This window comes from Rhynchophorus ferrugineus, unplaced genomic scaffold (genome assembly GCF_030347505.1).
Source record: "Rhynchophorus ferrugineus isolate W39M unplaced genomic scaffold, kcgeb_rfMv2 rfM5, whole genome shotgun sequence".
NCBI classification, from domain to species: domain Eukaryota; kingdom Metazoa; phylum Arthropoda; class Insecta; order Coleoptera; family Curculionidae; genus Rhynchophorus; species Rhynchophorus ferrugineus.
Window position 1 is genome coordinate 22,688,563 of NW_027472584.1, and position 27,053 is coordinate 22,715,615.

At 30.6% G+C, this 27,053-nt stretch overlaps 1 protein-coding gene across 6 annotated transcripts in view; it reads left to right on the plus strand.

Moving 5' to 3' along the window:
• The window catches only part of LOC143197342 (uncharacterized), a 473,239-nt gene extending 453,789 nt beyond the window's left edge, over positions 1 to 19,450 (plus strand). For 5 of the 6 annotated variants that reach the window (XM_076405724.1, XM_076405725.1, XM_076405723.1 and 2 more), the window contains one exon: positions 19,296 to 19,437. Coding sequence is in view for 1 of the 6 variants with exons in the window: in XM_076405726.1 (XP_076261841.1) it covers positions 19,296 to 19,307 (12 nt within the window). In the remaining 5 variants the exon portion in view is untranslated. Of the gene's footprint in view, positions 1 to 19,295 lie in introns of all 6 variants that reach the window. The other variant, XM_076405726.1, reaches the window with a different exon arrangement.
• The last annotated feature ends 7,603 nt before the right edge of the window (positions 19,451 to 27,053 follow it).

Genomic DNA, 27,053 nt, shown 5'->3' on the forward strand with positions numbered 1-27,053 from the left:
ATGGGGTTGCACTAAAAATTCAAATCAACTAGTCATACAACGCTGTCAAAACAAGGTTCTTCGATTGATTACCAATGCCTATCGCTATGTAACTAATGAAGAACTGCACGATGACCTGGACATCAAATGGATTTGCGAAGTTATCCAAGATTTCGCCTTGAAACACGAAAGAAGATTACTAAATCACACTAACGTGGAAGCAATACAACTGCTGGACAGCGCGCAGGATGCCAGGAGATTGAAACGAACAAGACCATACGAACTTATATAAAGTGTATACATTTTGTGTAAACTATAGCTATAAGTTAATAATTAATAAATAATTATAATTTTATAATTGAGGAATACATACTGATGTATTTTCTCGCACTCGTCTTGCTTGTTAATTAATCCAAGTACATAGGAAAAGTAGCAATAAATTAATTGTAAATTAAGATTTTACTAAGCGTATCTAATAAAGATGTTATAAAAAAAAATTAATAAGTTGTAATAATTTTTTTCTTGGTAGAGTTCAAAGTTTACGAAGAACTTAAAACTTAACACCGTCTATTTTAAACATTGTTTAAGATTAGTTTACATGAACTATAACAGCTTGAAGTTGTATGATATATAGACGTTTGAAGTGCACTTTAACGTATTTGAAGATGTCTAACGTTGTTCTGGGAAAAAGAGGAACGAGCACGAAAAGCAACGCAAGTAAAATTCTTTATCTTTTCATCAAAAGATCCCAAGCAATTATATTGGGATTTTATTAACGCCATGATAGAATTACGATATAGCCTCTTTATTCCAGTACTGATTTATTAATGTAAGTCTAATGTCTCGTCGCTTTTAAGGAATTCGCTTTTTATCTTAGATAACGTACGAAGAAAACTTTATGCTCCAATAAATTTGTAAAATTAGCAGTGTAAAAAAAGGCGCAATGTTTATTTTAGGTAGGAAAGCGTCTATAAAAAGAACATCTAACCCATTTAATTGTCCCCTGTTACGGGTGTGGCCTTAACAGATTACTTAAATTTGGAATGGTAGTTTAAAGGGAAGATCTTTCGATACATATACGGTATGTTTGAGTTTCCATGCCTCAAATATCACTAATATTTTTTCTTTAGAATCAGTTTTATTTTTTATGTTTATATTATAACATTTTTTCACTTAATAAAACCATTTATTGGGAAAAATAGTACAGTATATATTAATAAAAATATTTTCCTACAAATTGTCTCGTGTTTTGAGTTCCAATACCTTAAGTAACATTAATATTTTTGTTAGAAACAATTTTATTTTCTATTTTTGGGTATATTTTATATGGCTCGGTGAAAGGAGGTAAAATGAAATGAAACAGTGGTGTTTACATTATCTGACCATTATTTATTGGCAATATAAAAAATATAGATAAAACGGATGGCAGCGGTGTTACCTGGAGACGAGGCTTGGGCAGTCGAAGGTGGCACGTCTAAACCAAACGATGGTCGGTTACTGAATGATTGGAAATACCCTTCAATAACATCCCAGATCAACGTCTCGAGGTTGCCAGCTATTCGTTATCGGTTATCTTATTCATTATCGGGCTCTAGTTGGCGCTGCTGGCACCTCGCCCGTGTTCAACATCTGGTATTATATTTCTGGGTATTTTGTAGACCGTTATTCTACTATGTAAAATTCGACATGCCCCAAGATTGCTACACTATGTTTATATTTTTTTTTTCACTTTAAAACAGCATTTATTGAGAAAAATTGCCTTTTTACAACAATACATCCGTTGAAACTACATCAGGTGAATTTTCTGATATACATATATAGTCATGTCTATATTTGAGAATAAGAAAGAACTGTTAAGGCTGGAAACCTACGAAAACCTAATGTTGGCTAAATTATAAAAAGGTTTTATATCTTTTTGATTTTTTAATGTTTTCTAGCATAAATTGTATATAACTGAGAAATGTCCTGGAGCATCAGAATCTTATACGTGAAGATTTTAAGGCTATAAAACGAATTTACAAGGAATTTTGTTTAAACTGATTGTTATTACAGTATTTTCTGGTTGTAGTTCATTTGGGTGTGAAACTAAAAAGCAAAATAAATAAAATAGGGCGTTATAAGCCCTATTTTATAGTTGTTATAATTTCGTTATAGTGTTTCAAACCTTCATCATTTAATTCAACAAATTTCAATATTCCTCTTTTTCTTATTCATTTCCTGAAACACTTGAGAAATTATTATAATATATTAAATAGTATAGACAACATTCGCTTGAATATTCATAAAATCAATTCAATAAAAAATTTGATTGATTACATATACATACATACGTCAACACGTGTTACACCAACCTTATTTATTAATACACGTAACTAAATATACCCTGATAAATTAACAATTATATTGATTAATTATCAAGTTCCGATTGAAAAGTATCGGTATTAATTGAATTATGAAAAACATATTGGGAACGTTATCATCCGGATCTATATATACCTGCTGCAATATTTACAATTGGGGTGCCGGTACCACTATAATTATGGTGATGCACTAACCTACACCCCATGGTGAAAATCGAATGCTTGGTTAGTCATAGGATCGGTAGATTAAATCTTTTTTTCGGTTAGTATAATAACGACATGAGTTTGCTAATAGGTTTTTATGAAGGACCACGTGATAAACGTATTTATAACTCATCAGTTATGAAATTAATAGAGAACTAAACACTGAACATAAAACAAATTTAAATGGTTTAAATCGAGACGAAATTGGCCTATTTTTGAAAATTATAATTACGGGTGATGGAAAATGGACCTATATATAACAACAAAACAGCATACAATAATCTTCATCACTTCTACTCACTTTTCATAACTAATGTGATTCAAACAGGTGACTGAGACAACATGAGAACGATTAACTGCAAAATGTTGATACATCCACCATATAGCCCGGATCTTGCTCCACCCGTTTACAATTTGTTTCGGTCTCTGGCTTTACCATAAATGTAGTAAAAGGTCATGAACTAAAATTGAGAATTACTTCAAGCTTTGGACTCGTGGTTTCGTTTGCTGTTCTCTATAAGTATTAATATAGTGCCAAATTAACTATATATAAGTTTAAGAGTTTCTGTAAATTCGATGTGTCCTTTAAAGATTACTTGACATAACGGTAAGTTATTTTTAGGTTTGTAGTAACTGATACACCACTTTATACAGACATGAATAATATTTATTGTGAACACTTAATGAAAATGATCATGAAAAATAATAATACTTTTAGAAATTGATCGGTGATCGGCACGTGATCAGACTTCGATTTAAAATTACAATTACTCCGGGATGATTATATTTATTCCTGCAAAAATAATATTTAAATTTCAATGCCAATATAAGTTGTTCATAGTACTCGTACATCAATACAGTCCCACTATACGTGACATTTGTTTTTGACCTTGGAGACAAAGCACTTTTATCCAAAGCCACTTTTAAGAATCAGTTTTACGATACCATTGTAAAACAATAATTGAATATTAATGAATACTGTATATACGAAAAATATATTTTGTCATCGTTCTTACTATTAAGAGAAGTACAGTTTACGCCCGACTGTGAATTAATTTTGATGAATTTTTAAGAAACTAGTTAATAATATTGGTCTATCAAAAAACTAATAATGAGCACTATACATCAGTGCATTACAGGATTCAAGAAAACACTTAAATTGGAAATAGCTTTCTAAGGAAAGTAAAATACATTACTTACATGTACAATTTTTAATTAGGTTAGAAAACACTTAAATTGGAAATAGCATCTCGTCAGCTATATGCACCAGACATTGTTCTTTATCACATATATCAACCATAATATGACCAATATTTATGATCATAAATCATTATTAGTCTACTCAGAGTTATTTTGTACATACGTCATCAAGTTCTTTAATGTATTGCCTGCTGCAATGTGTAAATTTGTTTTAGAATCAGACAGTATTTTCCTTTTAATTCTATTCTAGTTAAAAAGAGACAATGCTGTCATAACACTTCAAATAAATCATCACTTCCTAATCAATAGATACAACTAGTCTTCCGGTTGTCAAATGTATGCAAAATTTTTCAAAACAATAGCGATAAGAGGTTAAAAACCGGCAAAGTTTATTAACAGAACAAACGAAGAAGAAATACAACGATATCAAAATGTCTGTATAAGGAAACACTGTAGCGAAGAACACAAGTAATAAGCGCGAAAAGTAAATATACTCTATAAAGATATATTACTCAGATATACAGTTGTTAATTAGGTGGATTAGGCCTCCAGGGGATATGGAAAAAAGTTTAATGTAAATATAATCAAACACAGCCCTAACCTACAAACTATTATAACTTTGTACTTAATTGTAGTTCTTTTGTCCTTCGAATACCTTACATCCTACTACTAATCCTATTAAGTCCTACTTAATTGTAGTTCTTTCTTTAGTAAGAAGTCCTTCGATAACATATGCATTAGATTTACTATAATATTAAAATAAATTATATTTGATAACAGTATATTTGTTTAATTATTTTATTTAGATTAAAATTTTGTTGTATGTCAAAGCCAAACTGAACTAAAACTCAAAGTTGATACGGCATCATTGCGACGTTTTGACGTCACAAAGATGATGATGATTAGATGACGTGTATACAAAATAACTTTGGATAGACTATATAACATATGGTGCAAAAAATTATGGCGTTTTTTTCAGCTTTTTTATAACGAATTTATCAATAATATATTTTGTTACTTTTAAGCCATCTATTGGGAAACACTGATAAATAAAATTAAATACGTTGCCATATTATAACCAATTATCAACCGATCACTCGTAATATATCTGGCTAAACTATTAATTTAACACGTCAAGTCAAAATAGTGTTCAGGTTATGTATCCCCACAATAGTTAATGTAATACATCATGTTGTCATGGACTAAAGAATAATTACGAAGCGTTGTTATATTACCTATTGACAGATGTTGGTATTGGTTTAGGTCTCTGGAGAGTATCTATGTCGTTACAAGCTAAATGAACGTTGAAACCCTTATAAAATAACATAAAAAGCATACTCTCCACCCTCTGAGCGCTATCATACTAAATTGTAGATTTTAGATTTAGTAGTTGATTAAATCGTTCCATATTTATGTGTTTCACATTAAATTGAACCGACTTTAAAAAATAAATAAAGAACCCGCTCAAAGGTAAAAAATAATCAAACTTAGATTTTTAACACAAAAAAAACGGTTCAAAATAAAATATGTAAATAATAATCGTTGTAATAAGTAAATAAAAATAAACAGAAATTTTTTTTTAACTATCTACTACACGTATCTTATATTCTACTATATACATACAATTTAGCTTAATACGTACCTAAACCTACTTATCTATTTACAATATTATTTTAACTACTACCAACTGAAGTCGGTACGACTAATAAATAAGATTTCTTGTGTTCGTAATTTAATGTTTTGTACATGACAAAATTATGTTATTATTTTTTTATTGTTTGGGTTCGGTACCGACTTCAAACTGATCAGTTGGTCGAATTTTTTTCGAATTTTTTCGAACAATTTACGTCGATGGATGGATGAAACATGGATCCAGCATTTCACTCCGGAATCAAAAAGATCGTCATTTGAGTGGACATCAACTGGTGAAAGAACTATTTTAAGCCAAAAGATAAATCGTTTTACACAAGTGATATTGAAATATTAGAGCTGCGCTGGAATGATTGTGTCGCTCTTGATGGAGATTGCATTGATGAATAAAGCCAATTTTGGACAAGAAAAACTGCGTTTTCTTTATTACGTCCGGGACTGTTCATCGCATGTGTTACGTAAGGAATGAAAATGGTTAAAAATAACAATAAAATTCCTTTACCAACTCTGGAATTAAACAGCAACAAGGTATAAAACTAGTGTTGAAAAATGATTAAAATTACTAACGATAAATAATTAAAAAACTAATGATAGTAGTTTGACATTGATGAACGTTATTAGAAAGGAAATGTGGATTTTTCTAATGACCTAGATGAGGGCACCTGCCAACACTAGGAAAATCAAAAAGCCGAACTAAATAATCTTTTATCACAAAACGGTCATCAAGCGGAACTAACATAATTATAATGAAACTATCATTACCTGGCCCCAGCGAAATCCGCTAAAACTTTAAACAATAGTTCGATGGGTAAACCGAAGCGATGACAAAGCAACGGTAGAGAAAAAATACACCATCATTATGGTTTTACCCGTTTGCACAAAGGATATTCGGGATGTTATTGAAAGACACGATGGGGGTCTACACACGGGGTTACATGGATCATTTCACACAGGTGCATACGTTGTCGCGACAGTTTCTCCCTTTTCACTTTCACCACCCTATTTTTATTTAGTCCGACCAGAAGTCTGGTCCTTTTTTTATTATAACCGCTCATCGAGATTCACGTTACTTAATAATATGATTGTGTGACTTGAAAGAAAAAGCCAGACAATCATGATGACGCTTCATTTAAATAATGGTACTATATTCTACAATGTCTTATTATATAGATGACGTTGAATATGCTGTCCAATGCACTTTGCAATAAAATATTTTTAACAAAAAATTAAACCAGCTTCAAAAAATAAATAACCAACTCACTAAAAAGTAAAAAATAATCAAACTTAGATTTTTAACCAAAATAAAAGCGTTTTAAAATAGAATCTGTTCGTAACAATCGTTATAACTAAATAAAAAAAAAACAAAAACCTTATTTAACTTATCTACTACACGTATTTTATATTCTACTATATACACATAATTTAGCTTAATACCTACCTATGCCTATTCATCTATTTACGATATTATTTTTACTACTACCAACTAATCACTTTGAAGTCGGTAACAGTAATTGAAAATAAGGAGCCCTTCAGGCCTCGGGGTCCGCTACCTAGCCTAGGTGATTTTACAAATGTTCTAACTAAACTAGAACAAAAAGTTATTGTCCCCATCGGGAATCGAACCCGCGAACTCCACTTGTCAGCTGAGTGCTCTAAACACTACACCATAGAAGCCGATCTACTACACGAATTTTATATTCTACTATATACATATAATTTAGCTTAATACCTACCTATGCCTATTCATCTATTTACGATATTATTTTAACTACTACCAACTAATCACTTTGAAGTCGGTAACAGTAATTGAAAATAAGGAGCCCTTCAGGCCTCGGGGTTCGCTACCTAGCCTAGGTGATTTTACAAATGTTCTAACTAAACTAGAACAAAAAGTTATTGTCCCCATCGGGAATCGAACCCGCGAACTCCACTTGTCAGCTGAGTGCTCTAAACACTACACCATAGAAGCCGATCTACTACACGAATTTTATATTCTGCTATATACATATAATTTAGCTTAATACCTACCTATGCCTATTCATCTATTTACAATATTATTTTAACTACTACCAACTAATAACTTTGAAGTCGGTAACAGTAATTGAAAATAAGGAGCCCTTCAGGCCTCGGGGTCCGCTACCTAACCTAGGTGATTTTACAAATGTTCTAACTAAAGTAGAACAAAAAGTTACTGTCCCCATCGGGAATCGAACCCGCGAACTCCACTTGTGAGCTGAGTGCTCTAAACACTACACCATAGAAGCCGATCTACTACACGTATTTTATATTCTACTATATACATATAATTTAGCTTAATACCTACCTATGCCTATTCATCTATTTACGATATTATTTTAACTACTACCAACTAATCACTTTGAAGTCGGTAACAATAATTGAAAATAAGAAGCCCTTCAGGCCTCGGGGTCCGCTACCTAGCCTAGGTGATTTTACAAATGTTCTAACTAAACTAGAACAAAAAGTTACTGTCCCCATCGGGAATCGAACCCGCGAACTCCACTTGTGAGCTGAGTGCTCTAAACACTACACCATAGAAGCAGTTGCATCCAATATTTCTACGGCTTCTGAGATGGCTAGTGCTTAAAAACTACGACGACTTCTGATTTTCCATCACATCAGATCAGCAATAGCATTATACACAAATCTATAGTTCAAATCACTACTTCTATAGTTTTTCTATAGAGGCAGAATGCTGTTTGATTGTGTTTGTACTGGCTGATCCTGTTGTGAAATGTTTACAGAATTCTTCAAATATTTGCAAAAGTGATAATAATTATTATAAACTGGCATCCCTAATCATTTACTTTGAACAGGACCGAGATAATGGTAAGCCAGTAAAATACATTAGAGAGGTAAGTATTGATACTAGTAAATATTAACTTGTTACAGTTTTATTCGAAATATTTTTTACGGGTTGCAGCTGCACTTAATATTCAGAATATAAAATACAACAAAATAATGTGGGAATCACCGAAAAGACAGCATCCAAATATGAAGCGGTTGGCCAATCAAGATCACCTCTATGTTAGCTCTATTCAAGACCAAATTTATGAAATATATGAAAACAGTGAGTAGTTTTTTCGATATAAACGTAATTTAGTACAATTATTTCAGAAAGAACTGTTATTCTGAGAAGTATTCATAAAAATCTTTGGGATATGCGATTATTCGAGGGATGTAGATTATCTATCTGCAGATCTGTATTATTAACTGAGTGTAAGTCCTTCGATAATATAACTATTAGATGTACTCTAATATTAAAATAAAGTATATTTGATAACGTAGTTTTGTTTCATTATTTTACAATATTTGCATTCGTATTTTGTTTTATCAGAGGCAAAATAAACCAAAAGTCAAATTGGATGCGGCAACACTGCGACGTGCTGACGTCTTAAATTTCGATGGCGTACATTGGTTGTTTTATTGGATAGACTACTATATTTCAACTTTTTCTTGGTAGTGTGCTGTTGATGTAAAGTATGTTGTTTATATCTCGCACTTACACTCTTACAGAGTCTTAACAGATATTCTTGAAGCATTTCTAGAAACCATAACCTGATTATTCTGTTAAATTTCTGCATTTAAATAACGCCGCTTATCTTTTAAATTTATTAATTATATTTTACAGAATTTACAATACTATTGTTAATGATGCCCTACTCAATATCATCATTTTTTTGTTAATAAAAGTAGATAGAAATTTTAGTGTAAAGAAGTGGTCTATGAATCGTTTAAAAGGCCAATATGTTACTAGTTTGAGGAGAGGTAATTTTGGATTTTCTTAAGGGTGTCAAAGTTTCGTATCTCCAGTATGTTTATTCAATGAGAAAGGTAATAGTTAATAGAAAATTATAGACAGGAAGGTATGTATGTGAATATTAACAAGTTAGGCCATTTTACTACTTCTGATAAAATCTTTAACATTCATAGAAGGGCTGCGATTGTAAATCCCTGTTTCGGTTGGTCCAAAGTGGTACGCAGCTGATCTTCTCACTGACATCACTGGTCGGATTATTGCGAATCAATATCTCGACATCGTGAGTATGAAGTTCTTACTATAACTAGCATATTGCTGCCAAACACTGTCGTGTTCCAAGATGGTAATGCGCCTATACACGCAACCTAAAAGATTCAAAATTGGTTTGAGAAGCACCCTAATATCATCAAACATCTTCCCTAGATAGCACAATCACCAGACCTCAACATAATTGAACAGTTATGGGGAGTTTTAGAGCAGAGAATTTTTTTTATGAATCTCCTAGAACGTCAACAATCTGCCCGTGGGCAATAAGTATTATTATATGATTTCAGTTATATGACATGATCTATTGTACAACTTATAATCTAAATCTTATTCTAGATACTATTCTAACTTATTCTAAAGTCTATCCTAACTTATTCTAAAAACAATTTTAGCTTATTCTAGAGATAATTAAATATCACTCTATGTGACTATTAATCAGTTCGTATGGCAATTTGCGTTTGAGCCTACGCACTTCACTGTCATCGCGCACATTTAACTGTTTGGCGAGTGCATTAGGATGCACTAATAGTCTTTCAGAGTACTTCGCACTAACACTCTGAATCACATTCTTTATGGGTTCTATGGGAATATCGCGCTGAATCAGTTTGTTGGACACATAATATGGGATATCGACGATGACTCGCAACACTTTATTCTGGAACCTCTGGAGTATATCTATGTTAGATTTGCTAGTAGTACCCCACAGTTCAATACCATAAGTCCAAATGGGCCTAAGTATTGACTTATACAGCAAAACCTTGTTATCTAATGATAATTTAGATTTACGCCCTATCAGCCGATACATTTGCTTTAGTTTAACTCCAAGCTGTTTGCGTTTTGTCAGATATTTAACGTTGTCTGCTTTCGGAAGTTCCTGATTATTCATTTTGACGGAGGGACATATTCTTCTACAAAGGGTTAATGTCACATGGGTAGATTTTGTCTCGTTTGCTTTGATTCACCACGTTTTCAACCAGAATTCGACTTTGTTAAAATAAAGTTGGATGTTCATTGTGGTTAATGTTGGATCCTCGTGTGATGATAAAACCGCTGTATCGTCAGCATATGTTGCAACAGTAATATTTCTTGAGGTCGGTAGGTCAGCTGTATACAATAGACATAACAATGAGCCAAGAACATTGCCCTGCGGAACACCCAAATATATTGGGTGTAGAGCAGAGAATCAGTAGATTTCCATCTCCAACATCATTGAAGAAATTAGCGAAGGTTTTTGGTACAAAAATGAATCTATTTCTTGAAGAATTACAGCTGATTTAAGAGCAAACACTAACTGCTAATAATTTAGTTAATAAATTAACTTTGTGTATATGTCAGGTATATTCATACAAACGTATGAAATCATATAAGCATATAAAATTAAACAAAAATTTAAATGAAACAAATTTAAGTAAGCTCATAAAACGTATTGATGGTTGAGTTGTCTAAATATAATGAAAGAATTCGACCTATCAAAGATTATATTATCATATAATTTTATAAACAAGAACATTATACATCAAATATGAGCTATTGTCCTTAAGATTTACATTACCCCGGAAGTTAGCCGATCTTGTTTGTACACTATCCATATGTATTCAATTCATATAGATTGATAAATGTATACAGACTTACCCTGCATTTTCAATGAGTACACGCCTTATTATACACCTGTATAAAAATATGTCAGATGGCTTATTAACATATTATTGACTAAATAGATTACGGGGATCTCGTTTCGAAGCCCAAACGCTGACTAAACCAGATTTAACGTCGTCGGGTCAAAGCAGGTGAAATTAAAATATTCCTGAAATTAGGTTTGGTGTGTTTCGTTTGTTGATCGGCCGCGAGATGGCCATATGTCCAAGCTAAAATGCAGATATTCGGTTTAATCGGGGAAAAAACATCGACATGGTCGATGGGTCACACGTGCAACGTGCGACATCGCAGCGCCCCCTATTTTCATTTATTAAAATGATCTTTCTGGCATTTACATATCGCATGTTGTTGCTACGTACGCATCTCACATATGTTATGTGTTTTGCATAAAACTCTTTACCGAAAGGTATAATATTGCGTTCAGAATTTCATTCCCACCGACATAAGGGCAAATGAATCAAATCTCGATATAAAAACCAAATTATCATAAATTATTGAAGAACAAACAGGTATTGAATTTTAGAAAACTATCAAAGTTATTACACTACATTTAATCAACAAAATTAAGGCTTTTTTAATATTCTCTATAACAGGTCAATTGAAAAGTCTGCGGCCTACCGTGGTAAAACACATTTTTTTTGGAAAAATTAGTTTTTTTTTTATTCAACATAATTCCCTTCAATGGTGATACATTGATTATAGGGACCGTCCAACTTTTCGATACCATTTTTGTAGTACGATTTGTTCTTTGCCTCAGTTTCGACGATCACCTCTTCATTCGACGAAAATTTCTTCCCAGGGAGCATTCTTTTGGGACCTGAGGACAGGAAATAGTCGCTGGGGGCCAGATCTGGAGAATACGGTGAATGAGGAAGCAATTCGAAGCCCAATTCATGGATCTTTGCCATCGTTTTTACTGACTTTTGACACGGTGCATTGTCTTGGTGAAGCAGCACTTTCTTTTTCTTCAAATGCGGCCGTTTTGAGCGATTTAGCCCTTTAAACGGTCCAATAACGCTATGTAATACCCGCTGTTGATGGTCCTTCCTTTTTGAAGGTAGGCTGAAAATTATTCCATGCGTTTCCCAAAATGCAGACGCCATAACCTTGCCTGCCGACTGTTGCGTTTTCCCGAGCTTTGGAGCGGGTTCGTAATGTTTAACAACCTGTTTTGGGCATCCACTGATGGTCCTTGATGGTTGATTTTCCTGGGGCAGTGTGCAGAACTCGGCATCAAGCCAAGTTTTTGCTTCAACTGTATGTTTTCCCTTCAAAAAGCAATATTTTATCAACAAGCGAAATGTCTTTTTATCATTTTTTTTCACAATAACAAAAGTTGCTTCACTCAAAATGCTATAATTCACAAACTAATGATCCGACAGCTGTCAAATTTATACCCGCATCTTTTGAGGTTCTAACTAAAAAAGCATATAGATTTAACACCAGTAGCACCATCTATCATTGGTATTGATCGATTCTGATGATTATTGGTGTTTATACTCAAATCTACAATATATTTGTGCTCTTATAATATTATATTTTTAAATTATTATTAAAGTACATACAATATACAATACCAACCAAAGCTTTTTTTGTTTAAAAAGTCTTTAGATCTGTCGAATTGTCGACATTTTATCAAAATACTCTCATATGACAAGGCCAATGCAGTTTCCACATTCTCTTTTGCCTTTTAACTCAGATGTCACAGTTGAAATTTGAGCAAAAATGTCGTCCAGCATCTATTTATTTACGTTGAATATTACTTCAAATGTGTAAATGAATTTTATCATAGTAAAAGTTAAAATCATCGAAAAAATTTGAATCCCTTTTTTCAAAAAAGTTTTTAATCTATCTTTAAACTCAAATATAATAATATTAGAGATAATTCAATTGTTATCCAATTGACCACTCAAATATTCAATTGTTTTTTACCGACCTTCTTCTAATATTGAGTAATACAACTGATAATTTAAAATAATGGCTTTCTCATGATGTCAAATCGTATTTTTGAGGTTGATCTTTTCACTTTCTATTCAAATCTTTTTTTATCACCACTCGCATTTTAAAATGGTAACCATTCGTCACTATTATTTCATTTTAGTAGGTTCTATTTCCATTTCATTTGCAAAATATCCAGAAATGATATTCCCCACCACGTCAGCTTCGTATTTCAAAATTGTTACCACTCCTCTCCACCTCCCTTATAAATAATTGATTGATTAAATCGGTATCGGGCGAGTTTCAACATATGTTTTAGTGAAAATATCCCAGCATGTGTCATTTAAAGGATCAGGATTGATTTCAACGTAATAGGAGAATATGTCATTTTAAATGCAATCGGAAACCATCAAACAGGAACGATTGGATTTTACACCGTGACAAAAACAAAATTCACTAAATTTATTTTGTTATTGTATATCCGCTGTGTAGTTTTAGATACCTAGAATTAATTTAAATTGATTGAATAATTATTTGGTACGAAAAAAACCCATTTAAAGTTAATAAATACCATGTAGTGGATATTTTATTCATATAGTTTATTAATATTAAATCAATCTTCTATTTCATGTACTGCTTAAAAAAACAACGTCTAAATGCACCTGATAACAGTCATAATTTTTAAAAAATACAGCTGCATAAAAGCAGTAGGCGATCTTACACACATTGCAAGGTAGTTATTAAAACTTAAAAGTCGCCCACTGCTTTTTAAGAATTCATTTCTTAGGTGCTACTTGTGTTACCCACAGATCTGGTTTAACTTGGCTCTCCGACTATAATTTATTCGAGATAGTATATACGGTATTTATTATTTTTTATATTCAGTCATTAAGCTTGAAGTCTGGCTTTTTATCCTGTCGGTTCCCTTTTGGCGAAATGAAAATGTATTTTACAACATATTAGCGTAATTTTGATCTTAAAATTAAATTAGAGCTGAAGGCTTTTTTCTGTTTTTTTTTATTCTTGTTGATGTATACGTACAGGATGATACAGGAAATATATAATATAATATTAGCATTCTAAGATACCTAATTAAATAATTAATAATTTTATTTAGATATTTAATAAAATAATATTCAATAACTCTGAAATATGTAGATAATAAATTATGATATCCACAGTCACATTTGCAACCTTACTTACAAGTTTGACAGATCCCGAAATATAAAAAGCATCCCTACTATTAACACAAACGTGTTCTTAAAACTAAATAGCATTCTACTTTGTAATATACATAACATAACCTTTTGTTTGCCAGAAGTCTTAAAAAAATAATTGCATACAACCATCGAATATGGCCCCAAGAGTAATAATGTCCAAGAGCCAAATATTTTGTTGTGATGTTCAAAATAAATATAATTTCATTTAATTTTGGTTGAAATCCCGAAATATAGAAGGCAACCCTACTATTTGAAAAATTATTTTTTTGTGTTTTAAATTTCCGAAATATAAAACGCAACCCTATTGTCGCAAAAATAACGAAAACTCTTAAATTTTTTAATAATTGTTATTTAACTTAAAATCTCGAAGTATGAAAAACAACCCTAATATTTCAAAAATAACGAGAAATTACCTTTGTTAATTAATTATTCTTTTATTTAAAATTTTATTTAAATTGAAATCCCGATATGTAAAACACAACCCTAGTATCGCAAAGATAACGAATATTACCTTTGTTAATAATAGTTTTTTAGTTCAAATCCTGAAATATAAAAGACAGCCCTATTATTAAATAAATAACGAAAAATTACCATTGTCAAAAATGGTTTTTATTCTCATTTTCAGATTCCGAAATATAAAAGAGAACCCTAGTATTTTAAAAATAACGAAAACTTACCATTGTTAATATTTGTTGCTTTTAAATTGAAAACCCCGAAGTATAAAAAACAACAGTAATGTTAGAAAAATAACGAGGTATTACCTTTGTTAATAATTGTTTTTTTATTTAAAATCCCTAAATATAAAAGACAACCCTAGTATTAGGAAAATAAAGAAGAATTACACGTGTCTATGAAATTTTTTTAAATATAAAATCCCGAAATATAAAATTCAACCCTAGTATTGGCCAATAATCTTTTTTTTTTTTAATTTAAAATCCTGAAATATAAAAGACAGCCCTATTATTAAAAAAATTACGAAAAATGACCATTGGCAAAATTTTTTTTTCTCATTTTATGATTCCGAAATATAAACGAGAACCCTAGTATTTTAAAAATAACGAAAACTTACCATTGTTAATATTTGTTTCTTTTAAATTCAGAACCCCGAAGTATAAAAATCAACAGTAATGTTAGAAAAATAACGAGGAATTACCTTTGTTAACAATTGTTTTTTTATTTAAAATCCCTAAATATAAAAGACACCCCTAGTATTAGGAAAATAAAGAAGAATTACACGTGTCAATGAATTTTTTTTAAATATAAAATCCCGAAATATAAAATTCAACCCTAGTATTAGCCAATAATCTTTTTTTTTTAATCCTGAAATATAAAAGACAACTCTAGTGTGAGCATAAAGTTGTTCCAAGAAATAATATCTAAAATAAAAAATGAAGCATTCCAAAATATGTTGGTTTTCGTTACTATTGCATCGTACAAATCCAATTTGAATTCTGTCAGATAGATTAAAAGTTTTGGCGGTAAATGTGAAAAGTCTGTACAGTTAATTGGTTCTTATACAATGGCGGACAAAATAATTTATCATTTGCGTGCTGCTTGAACTCTTCGAGCCCGAGCCCTTAATCTGTTCATTTTGTCTCGCTCGGTGACGTCAATTAATTCATTTCGCCGAGATTTCGCAACACGGCTCAAATCCAATTAGACAAAAGTCACAAGCCATTGTCGAAGTCTTCCATCAATCGCATGACTTGCTCATAGTGGCCAACATATTTTTAGCATTTACGGATTTCGAATTACCACAACGTGAATTGCGTTTTCGCAAATCTTTTTATACTGATAAGGTTTTTTTTCATGTTAGCCAGCAAAAACTTATCACCGTATCATAAAAAACATCGTTCTGCATCGGGACAGCTGTCGTGGATATTGGGAACGATACAAATGAATTGCTTAACAATCTTGATAGTATATAATGCATTCGTTATAAAGACAGAAAAATTTTATTTTACTATTCAGCGAGCGTAAAGCGACAACTAATGAAATATACAAAGCTTATTGAGTTTTTAATTGTAAATTTACTGTATTGTGCGTAAAGTTTATTAAATAAATAATGATGATATTTAAAATGCAGTAAATTGTTTATGATCTATACTATCTACTATTGATTATTAGTGATGTAATTGTTACAGTAATTTAATAGATATGCTTGTAATTCTTCGGCCTTGAAATATATTAGTCTGTCTAATACAATAAATATTAAAATAGTATAGGATGAGACATTGTTTATTTACTTTATATTTTATTGTGCTATTTTGACAATGATATTACTGTTATTAATAAATATTAACATAGTTATATGTTGTGATAATGAGCTTATCATGAGTATTACGTAAACAAGCAAACAGAAATGTTTGTAGATCTAACCGTGAACGAATCATTTCATAATAAAACAATGATTGTTTGTTGTGAACATTTTCACTGAAAATTAGCCGAGCTCCAGTTCGAACTGAATCAGCTCAGTAGGGCGGGTGTAGAATGATTAATTTGAAAGAATGAAATGGTAAAGAAAGGAAGAAAGAAAAATAACGAAAAATTACCTGTGCTATTTTCTTTTTAAATTTAAAATCTTGAAATATAAAAGGCAACCCTAATATTAGAAAAATAACGAAAAATTACCTTTACTATTAATTGCTTTTTATTATTTAAGGTCCCGAAATATAAAAGGCAGCCCTAGTGTGAGACAAGTAACACAGATTTATCTGTGTTAATAATTGTTATTTAACTTAAAATCTTGAAATATAAAAGGCAATCCTAATATTAGAAAAATAACGAAAAATTAACTTTGCTATTAACGGTTTTTTATTATTTAAAGTCCCGAAATATAAAAGGCAGCCCTAGTGTGAGAGAAGTAACACAAATTTATCTGTGTTAATAATTGTTATTTAAGTTAAAATCCTGAAATATAAAAGGCAACCCTAATATTAGAAAAATAACGAAAAATTAACTTTGTTATTAACTGTTTTTTATTATTTAAGGTCCCAAAATATAAAAGGTAGCCCTAGTGTGAGACAAGTAACACAGATTTGTCTGTGTTAATAATTGTTATTTAACTTAAAATCCTGAAATATAAAGGGCAACCCTAATAGAAAAATAACGAAAAATTAACTTTGCTATGAACTGTTTTTTATTATTTAAAGTCCCCAAATATAAAAGGCAGCCCTAGTGTGAGAGAAGGAACATAGATTTATCTGTGTTAATAATTGTTATTTAACTTAAAATCCTGAAATATAAAAGGCAACCCTAATATTAGAAAAATAACGAAAAATTACCTTTGCTATTAACTGTTTTTTTATTATTTAACGTCCCGAAATATAAAAGGCAGCCCTAGTGTGAGAGAAGTAACACAAATTTATCTATTTTAATAATTGTTATTTAACTTAAAATCCTGAAATATAAAAGGCAACCTTAATATTAGAAAAATAACGAAAAATTACCTTTGCTATTAATGCATGTTTTTTATTATTTAAAGTCCCGAAATATAAAAAGCAACCCTAGTATTAGAGAAATAACACAAATTTATCTGTTTTAATACTTTTTTTTATAATTTAAAATCCAGAAATATAAAAGGCAACCCTTGTATTAGAAAAATTGCTTTTGGTATTATTTGTTTTTTTTATTTCAAATCTCAGTAGGAGCTAAATCAGGTTAATAGTATAATCAGGATAATAATATACCAAAAAAGTATTTGAAATCAAGTATAAACAGATTCTACGAAGAAAAAACAATAGTTGAATGTGATAGATAATAAAAATTAAGGTTGCATCAAATTCCACTAATTAAAATTTATTTAAACCATATACAGAGTAAATATACCAGACATTTCTAAGAAATATTATTATATTTTAAAAAGGAGTATCAAATTTCTACCTCTAACAAATAGTATTTCCTCGGCCACAAAACACCTGACACATAAAATCTGAAACCACACTGTCAACTTTAATCGTATTACAAAAGACTTTCAACATATCAAGACTGGGAATCAGTGAGTAAAGTGTCAAAAAAGAAACTAAAACAAGTGTGCGTAAAAATATTTTTCCTCAAGTTCAGTCGGACTCGTCGAGTTGTTAGTTAAGGCTCTCTGGCTCTGGTTAGCTCTCGAGAAAGATTAATTCGACGTCATTATTGTCTTATGCTATCGGAGAATAAAATCTGTCTTTGCTATTAGACTGATGCTACCGAGTTTATTTACTAACGTGTGTGCTACGAACAAAGGCTAAGAAACTCCAAAGATTAATTTTTATTCATTCTTTTTCTTTGTCTCTTGTTAATGCTTCACATTTCATTTGATATTTATTAGATAACATGTATACTAGTGTATTGTATGTATTGTACGCATTTTAATTTGTTCAACAATACTTATAACATACAATACAAAAGTCAAATTAAATTAGGCACTTAAAAAACATCAAAATCCCAAAGATTACTGAAAAATTACCTTTGTTAATAATTTTTTTTTGTAATTTAAAATCCCGAAATATAAAAGGTAGCGCTGTTATTGTTATTAACAACTGCATTATTAGAAAAATAACGAAAAATGACCGTTGTTAAAAATTGTTTTTTAAATCCCGAAATATAAAAGGTAATCCTATTACTCTAGAAATAATGGAAAATTCACTTTGTTAATAACTGTTATATATTTAAAATACCGAAATTTAAAAAACAACCCTAGTTTTAGAAGAATGACTAAAATTACCTTTAATAATTATTGTGTTTTTTTAATTTAAAATCCCGAAATATAAAAAGCAACCCTAGTGTTAGCATAAAATTGTTCTTAAAACGAATTAACATTTGGTAAAAAATATTTTTGGTTTAAATTTTTTCAATGTCAATTCAAGTTTCAATAATTGAAATTTTCAATTTTCAAATGATTATCCAACTTATTCTCCAGATTTTGCTTCCTCTGAATTCCGATAGTTCTCACAATACTACCTAATACTAATATATACTGCGAATTTATTGAGCAAGTACTCTAGAAAATTTAATAATATTATTTTTGAAAATATTGATAATGTTTTTCTCTTGTTACAGGTTTCAAGATAATTATTTCAGCGATGGGACCTATAACATCAAATCATCTCCCAACAAAATGGGACCCAGGCCCTTACTTTTCGTGTTAAGCCCATTTTTTTTGTAACTTTATACTGCCATAACATATACTTATATTATGCAGGTGTTTTTCTATAAAATGGCAGGTACCCATAGGAAGCAAAGGGCTTGTTTATATCTGTGCCCTGAGCGGTCGATATAACAATAAGATTGTATGCTTTTAATTTTTATTTTCGATTACTTATATATGTGTGTGTATGTATGTTTATGTTGCTTAGATTTTGTATTTTACATTTAAATGTTAATTTGATTTAAAATTATTGTTTGTTGTATGTTTACTTTGTTTGTTTTATTATCGATACAGTTATTTTTAAATTAATTTATGCAACTGTATCAATTTATTAAAGGGAAATGATTACCTAAAAAGTTTTTTTTTAATTATATTTTACAGTATTATGCCCTGAAAGGGATTCGAACTCGCGATCTAGTTAAGGGAAATCTTGTTTTTTTACTGTTGAAGTTGTTTTGCAAGAGGATTTTAAAAATTGGGAAGTTTCTAAAAATCTAACATTTATTACTATATATTACTGAAAATTATAGTAGGTGAAATACTAAGTTGTGCCTTGGTTTATAGTCCAACTAGCGACCCGCCCCGGCTTCGCACGGGTGCAATGCTGATACTAAATTAAATACACTACAGAAAAAATATGAACGTTGTATATAAAAACATAGCGGCCCGCTCCAACTTTGCACGGGCATAAAATATATATGCCTATGTCACTCAATGAAAACATGATTAAAATCGATCCAGTATTTTTGGTTCATTCATTACTGCCCTTGGCCTGCACGCATTAAATTTGGAGTAAAACAATTCCTCTTCCCCTATACTTACTATGAAGATTTCCTGCTATCTTTGGAATATCTAAATTCATACAATTTTTATTACATTACACATTTTTAAACGCAAATTTTAAATTTGTAATATCTCCGAAAATATTTGTTTAATTTACATGCTGTAAGGAACTATATTGATCTATATTAATTGCACACTGTATTTAAGGTACTTAATTCGATAAGGATTAATGCCGTATTGCTTAAAATAGCTTCGCAAATAAGCCATTTTCTCACGTAAAAAGTAAACAATAAAAATGGTTAATGTGGGTTATCCCTAAAAGATAAACATATATCATCGCGGACTTTTTTTGTAGACCTTTTTATGGTGTACAATACTGTAGTACATTAATTTGATCTAACTCGTAGGGTTAGGCAGCGTTTTTGCTAATTGCTAAATAAGCCTAAAAAAATAGGTTAATTTACGACATCACGTTAGAAACCTGTAAAATTAGCAATGTTGCCTTAGTATATTATGCATGTATTATACATATATGAACCTTCCTCTTGAATCACTCTATCTATTGAAAAAAACCGCATCAAAATCCGTTGCGTAGTTTTAAAGATTTAAGCGCACATAGGGATATAGGGACAGAAAAGGCGACTTTGTTTTATGCTATGTAGTGAAGTCATTATACCAATATCAAAGAAAAACGAAGGTAGAGCCAAAGATATAATACCATTATAAAAGGCAAAAATACCATTCTTATTAAACTAATATATAATGTTTAAAGTATCTACAGCTTTGCTCTAATTTAACATCGTTTTCAGTGTCTTGAATTTAGTGTAATTAACCAACCAGATTCTACATTGCAGCAGCCTTTTCTTTCTTGTCTTAATATTCCTGAAATTTTATATTGGCGTGTATACTTGTCTTTGTTATAGAACGTTTTACGAAGTCTAAATAATGAAAAAATGAAGATATCGGAGCATTGACGTTGCCTATATTTGAGTTTCAGATCCAATTTTACAGAGATCTGAGAAAATTAACTTTGTTTGGCAACATTTCGACATATTTTGATTGATTTTTTTATACCACTTTTAAATTGTTACAAAAACAGGAGGTATCAAATTTTTGATGACCAAAGCTATATAGTTACCGAAAGAGATCTCTTAAATTACGTGACAGTTCCACGTTACTATATCAAAAACCAAACAGACATTTCTATTAATTCTTCAGGACATGCTGCGACTTGTTTAAAACTGCGTTACTCAAGCTGATGCTAATAAAAATTCAAGTCACAACGCTCACTTGGTGATGAATTTCAACACTATATCTCGTAGAGATTTTTCACTTCATTAAACTGTAAATTTATAGGAATACAAATCAGTTTTATTTGATTCTTTTCATTTTGATAGCTATATATTGATCGTTTGCAAAGCTATATATTGGTTCTAAAAACAGAAGAAGTTTTTTGAGCTTATTATATGGTATAGTTTTTGATAAATAATGAATGGAAAGGAACTGTTTTACTTTCCCAAGCGAATTTGTTTAAACTATGTTTTTTTTGGGGTGTTTGTCAACCGATGTCTCAAAAGTGATAGTTAATTTATGTTTGTTAATACCAATAATCCGTAAAAACAAGAAGAGCTGATTTATTATCACAAAATGTTGATCACTCAATAATTTCCAGCGTTTTAAAAATCTTTCGAATGATTCAAAAGCGAAGATATTGAAAGTGTGTCGAAGTTGAGAAACGTACTTTTATCAGAGAAAATTAAGTCGTTTTCTCATAAAACTAGAAAAACATGAATTGAAACGTCAAGAAGCTTTAATATCTTTGTAAATTCTACGAAAATTATCACAATATACTTGATAGTTGAAAACAATCATAGTGACATTTAACCACAGTCATTTATTTCTACGCTGTTGCTATTTTAGAAACTTATGAAAATATAACCGTTGTCAAACTAATTTTAAACCATTAAGATTATGCTAATGTCCGTAACATATGTTGTGAGATATCAAGGCTTAAAATATCAATCGGCACTGTAGTTGCCCCTAAGAAAAAAACCTCTGTATTAATCTGGTTACTGTCACATCTTATGTCTTGATATTAGACACGTGCTTAAAGGAAAATATGCTAAAAGATAATAAAGAACATAACATTTGTTTCAAATAGTCCCCATATTATTAACATGTGAATTTATTTTCATAACATTTATTACATTCGCACGTATATTATTGTACGAGTTTATTTACTGTAAATTAGTTTCAATATATTTATTCAGTTCAGACCATTTATTGTATTTCAAAAAATATTTCAGTCAAAATAAACACAATTTGTTACAATAAGGTTTTCTATAGTCGATAAAGATGGTGAAAAGAGTGTTCTCCAAGAAACATTGCTAATTGAAAGAAAGCCCTTTTACCACCGCTGTACAAAAAGTTGGGATTGATGAAGCAATTTGCAAAACCACTTCCCAAAGATGAATGCTGCTTCTAGTATATAGCTTCAAAATATCCAGATCTAGAATAAAGGTTCTATTACTTTTAAATATTTAGGCAATCATATAAAAATTCTAATTTTAAAGAAGTCGTCAAAAGAATATTAAAAGAATTTCAACCTTCAAGCTGACTGTAAAAGTCAATTTTCTTCACTCGGAAAATTTGGGAAATGTGAGTAAAGAGCAAGATGAAAGACCGGTAAGGAAAGCGTTGAAAACACTTGGCTCTTGTTATATTACCGCACTCGCCGTACTCTCCAGACCTTGCCCTTGTAGAGCTAGATAAATGATTTTGCTCAAAGGATAGTTTTTTTATGGGTGGCATCTATAAATTGCCTGAAAGATGTGCATTATGTATAGAATCAGATGGCCAATAATAGAGTAAACAAATTTTTCCATTTCCTTGAAAATTATGTAGTTTTCTTGTAGATAATGACTTGTTATAGACCTGGTTGTATAGATAGTTGTGTTAAAAACATTTAAAACTGTTGATTAAAATATGTTGAGCGACAAAAATTATATTTTTCCGTTAAAAATGGCGACGAATCAACCCCCCGAAGTGAACAACCAATACAAAAAATATAGGAAATAATCTGATTAAAAGTTGAAAAGTATCTAGTCCCGATAGGAAGCCATTTCCTGTTTCCACCTGATAAATCAATTATTTTCGTCCAATTATTCGTGGTAGGTCGTAAATATCGTCTCTATCTCGAACGTTTCGTTCGACGTAGAGGAAACATAACTGGCCAGGGACCACGCCGTCACTATTTGGGGTTATAAAAGGTAAATGAAGCATTTCAAACGGGGTTATAGGGCTACTCCGTCCAACATTTACATTCTGTAACATTGTAGATGGTCATCTGCGTGTAATTTAAATGAAATATGGCGGCAGAATGTCTTTTTTAGGGAGGAATAACCCACTTGGCTTCGGACTTTTGCGGTCCCTGTACACTTTAAATCGTGTTCATATTCAAAAGTCTCCGTATAAATCATATATTTCCTCTTAGAATTTATTCAGGGTATCGAACAGTGAATTATTTTGGGGATGACTTGGTCATTTGTTTACATTTTTATGCAATTTTCGGACATCAGTTCTAATCGATTAATTTTTGCTGTTTATACCCTTTATGCTTCATAAATAAATATTATTTATTCGTTATATATTCAAAACCTATTCCTTTTGTTTTCATTTTTACGTACGTAAATCTTGATGTTTACTAGATCTTTTTATACCAGATATTTCTTAAAAAATGCTAAGTATTAATATAAACAACAGTTAATCAACTATTAAATTCTATGTTTGCCTTATTCTATGCTTAGTTTTTCGTTTGAATATTTATCACTACATAGTATAAAACAAAGTCGCCTTTTCTGTCCCTATATCCCTATGTGCGCTTAAATCTTTAAAACTACGCAACGGATTTTGATGCGGTTTTTTTCAATAGATAGAGTGATTCAAGAGGAAGGTTTATATGTATAATACATGCATAATATACTAAGGCAACATTGCTAATTTCAGAGGTTTCTAACGTGATGTCGTAAATTAACCTATTTTTTAGGCTTATTTAGCAATTAGCAAAAATGCTGCCTAACCCTACGAGTTAGATCAAATTAATGTACTACAGTATTGTACACCATAAAAAGGTCTACAAAAAAGTCCGCGATGGTATATGTTTATCTTTTAGGGATAACCCACATTAACCATTTTTATTGTTTACTTTTTACGTGAGAAAATGGCTTATTTACGAAGCTATTTTAAGCAATACGGCATTAATCCTTATCGAATTAAGTACCTTAAATACAGTGTGCAATTAATATAGATCAATATGGTTCCTTACAGCATGTAAATTAAACAAATATTTTCGGAGATATTACAAATTTAAAATTTGCGTTTAAAAATGTGTAATGTAATAAAAATTGTATGAATTTAGATATTCCAAAGATAGCAGGAAATCTTCATAGTAATTACAAGGGCAGTAATGAATGAACCAAAAATACTGGATCGATTTTAATCATGTTTTCATTGAGTGACATAGGCATATATATTTTATGCCCGTGCAAAGTCGGAGCGGGCCGCTATGTTTTTATATACAACGTTCATATTTTTTCTGTAGTGTATTTAATTTAGTAGCAGCATTGCACCCGTGCGAAGGCGGGGCGGGTCGCTAGTATCTATATAAAATGACAGTTTTCATTTAGTATTTTTGAGTTATTTGATGTATATAGACGCTAATCATAAGAACGCCCAAAATTACATTTTCAACATGCATTACAAGCTCATGAAACAATGTTAGAAACTTATGGTAATGCCTCTCAATTGTCGGTTTGTGTTTTAACGATTTATATAGCTTTATTTTGATGTCAACGATACTGAACAGACTGGACGACCAAAATTGTTCGAAGACTATGACTTATTGGACAAAAACTCAATATCTCAAGAAACCTTCAGACAGCTGACCGATTTTTTTTAGTCTTACTGTTATCGAATAAATAAATAAAACCTAATACTTCCCATGATGTGAATATATGAAGTAGATAATAAGCAAATAGTTTTTTGCACTGATATGCTAAAAATAGTTTTAAATAATTCACCAATAAGGTGATTTTCTGGTAATTATTAGATACTCTTTATTTGGTGGGGTATAACATTATTCATTGGAAGTCTAATATCACTCATTAAGTTTATCCTTAGATAACATACTTCCGGTTTTATAATCTTTTATATATAGTATAACAGAATAATTATTTTTTCTTAAAGGTAAAAGTATTAATAAGTGGACTACCAACTACTTTTAGGGCAATAACATATGTATTTTCTTCCGCGGATATGATATATCGATGATTAAAACACATTTATTTAACATATCACTTTTTATATGGTAGCAATCCTGAAACTGACTAATGTTATTATAACATATGCGGCAACAAGTTATAAACGATTTACAAAATATTATTGAATTGGTGACGCTATTGGACTCAAGACTCATGTCACATTAATGAAATCTCTCTCATGAAGCCTATGAGAATTATAAGTATGATACAAAGCATTATGAGTATGATATAAAAATGAACAAACTTTTTTACACATATAGAACAAATAGGTTGGGTTTTAAAAAATCTAGAATATTTAGATTTTGTGATACATTAATAACTCTATAACAATAATAATTAACTTGTTGACATACTCTTAATGTTGTAACATACACTGGTTTAAAAATAAGGAAGAATAAAGGTAGGTACTGAATGTAAGGTTATATTTTATAAAGTTAAAATATCCAAACAGCAACAATTTAGTTTATGATGGGAATATTAACTGCCAAATTTGTAACAAAATATTTTCAAGGGCATTAAATAAAAGTCAACATATGGCAAAATTTCACCCCGATATAGCTGGAAGTCTCAAAACGATAACAAGAAGAAAAGAAGAAAAATATTCTTGTTGTTCAAATAAGAACATTGCAAAAGGCATGAGAAAAATAATATACAATTGTAATAGAAGTAACCATCCATTGGTTTTAAGCTAGTAAATGTACAATACGTCAACCAAAAGCTAAATAGTCAGTTCAGTAGTCAATTCATTAACAGGGTTTGCCCATCAAAAATAACAGCGAAAATTACAGTAACTCCGTATAAAAATGAGACATTTACTTTAGCGATGATATTTTTTTGTAGAAGAGATTATATAGGGGTTTTCAAGATGCAAGAATGGCGGAGGATGATACTTTGAAAATATTAAATTTACTGATAAGAGTTGACCTGAGTCGAATAAATCAAACATATAACATTAACCATCAATGACACCCTAATAATTTAATGACTACTACCCTTAAGGTCGAAAAGTGAAACAAGGAAAAGTGAATATATATTTATACAATAGCATAGGTAAATAAGTTATAATTTTGTAAAAATAATGATATACTGACTGGAGATTTCTTTCAGGGAAAAAGTACGATGGCCAGCAAAATAAAGATTTTGCTTTGAGATAGATGAATGGACTTTCTGTAAAAATGTTTCAATACGAAGTCGTTTATATAAATATGATGCATGGATATAATGGAAACATATTTCAATATGATCTCTATATAAATATGGTTTTTTATATATAATAATAAGTTATATTACTGTTCATATAACTTATTATTTCCAAATGTTTCCAAATTTGTAATTACTTGGTAAACCCAATTACAGCACTTTTACACACGCAATCATTAAAATATCCATATAATTCGACAGTTAAATATTATATTTATTCGTATATATTTGGCTACAAATGATTAAATATAACTTGTCATATTACTAACTTTGTTGGTCTTTAAAGGAGTTCTCACCTCTTAAGGAGGTATTAGCACTTCCTTTAGCCTTCCTTTCCATTTTAGAGCGATATACAAAGAAAAATAAAAT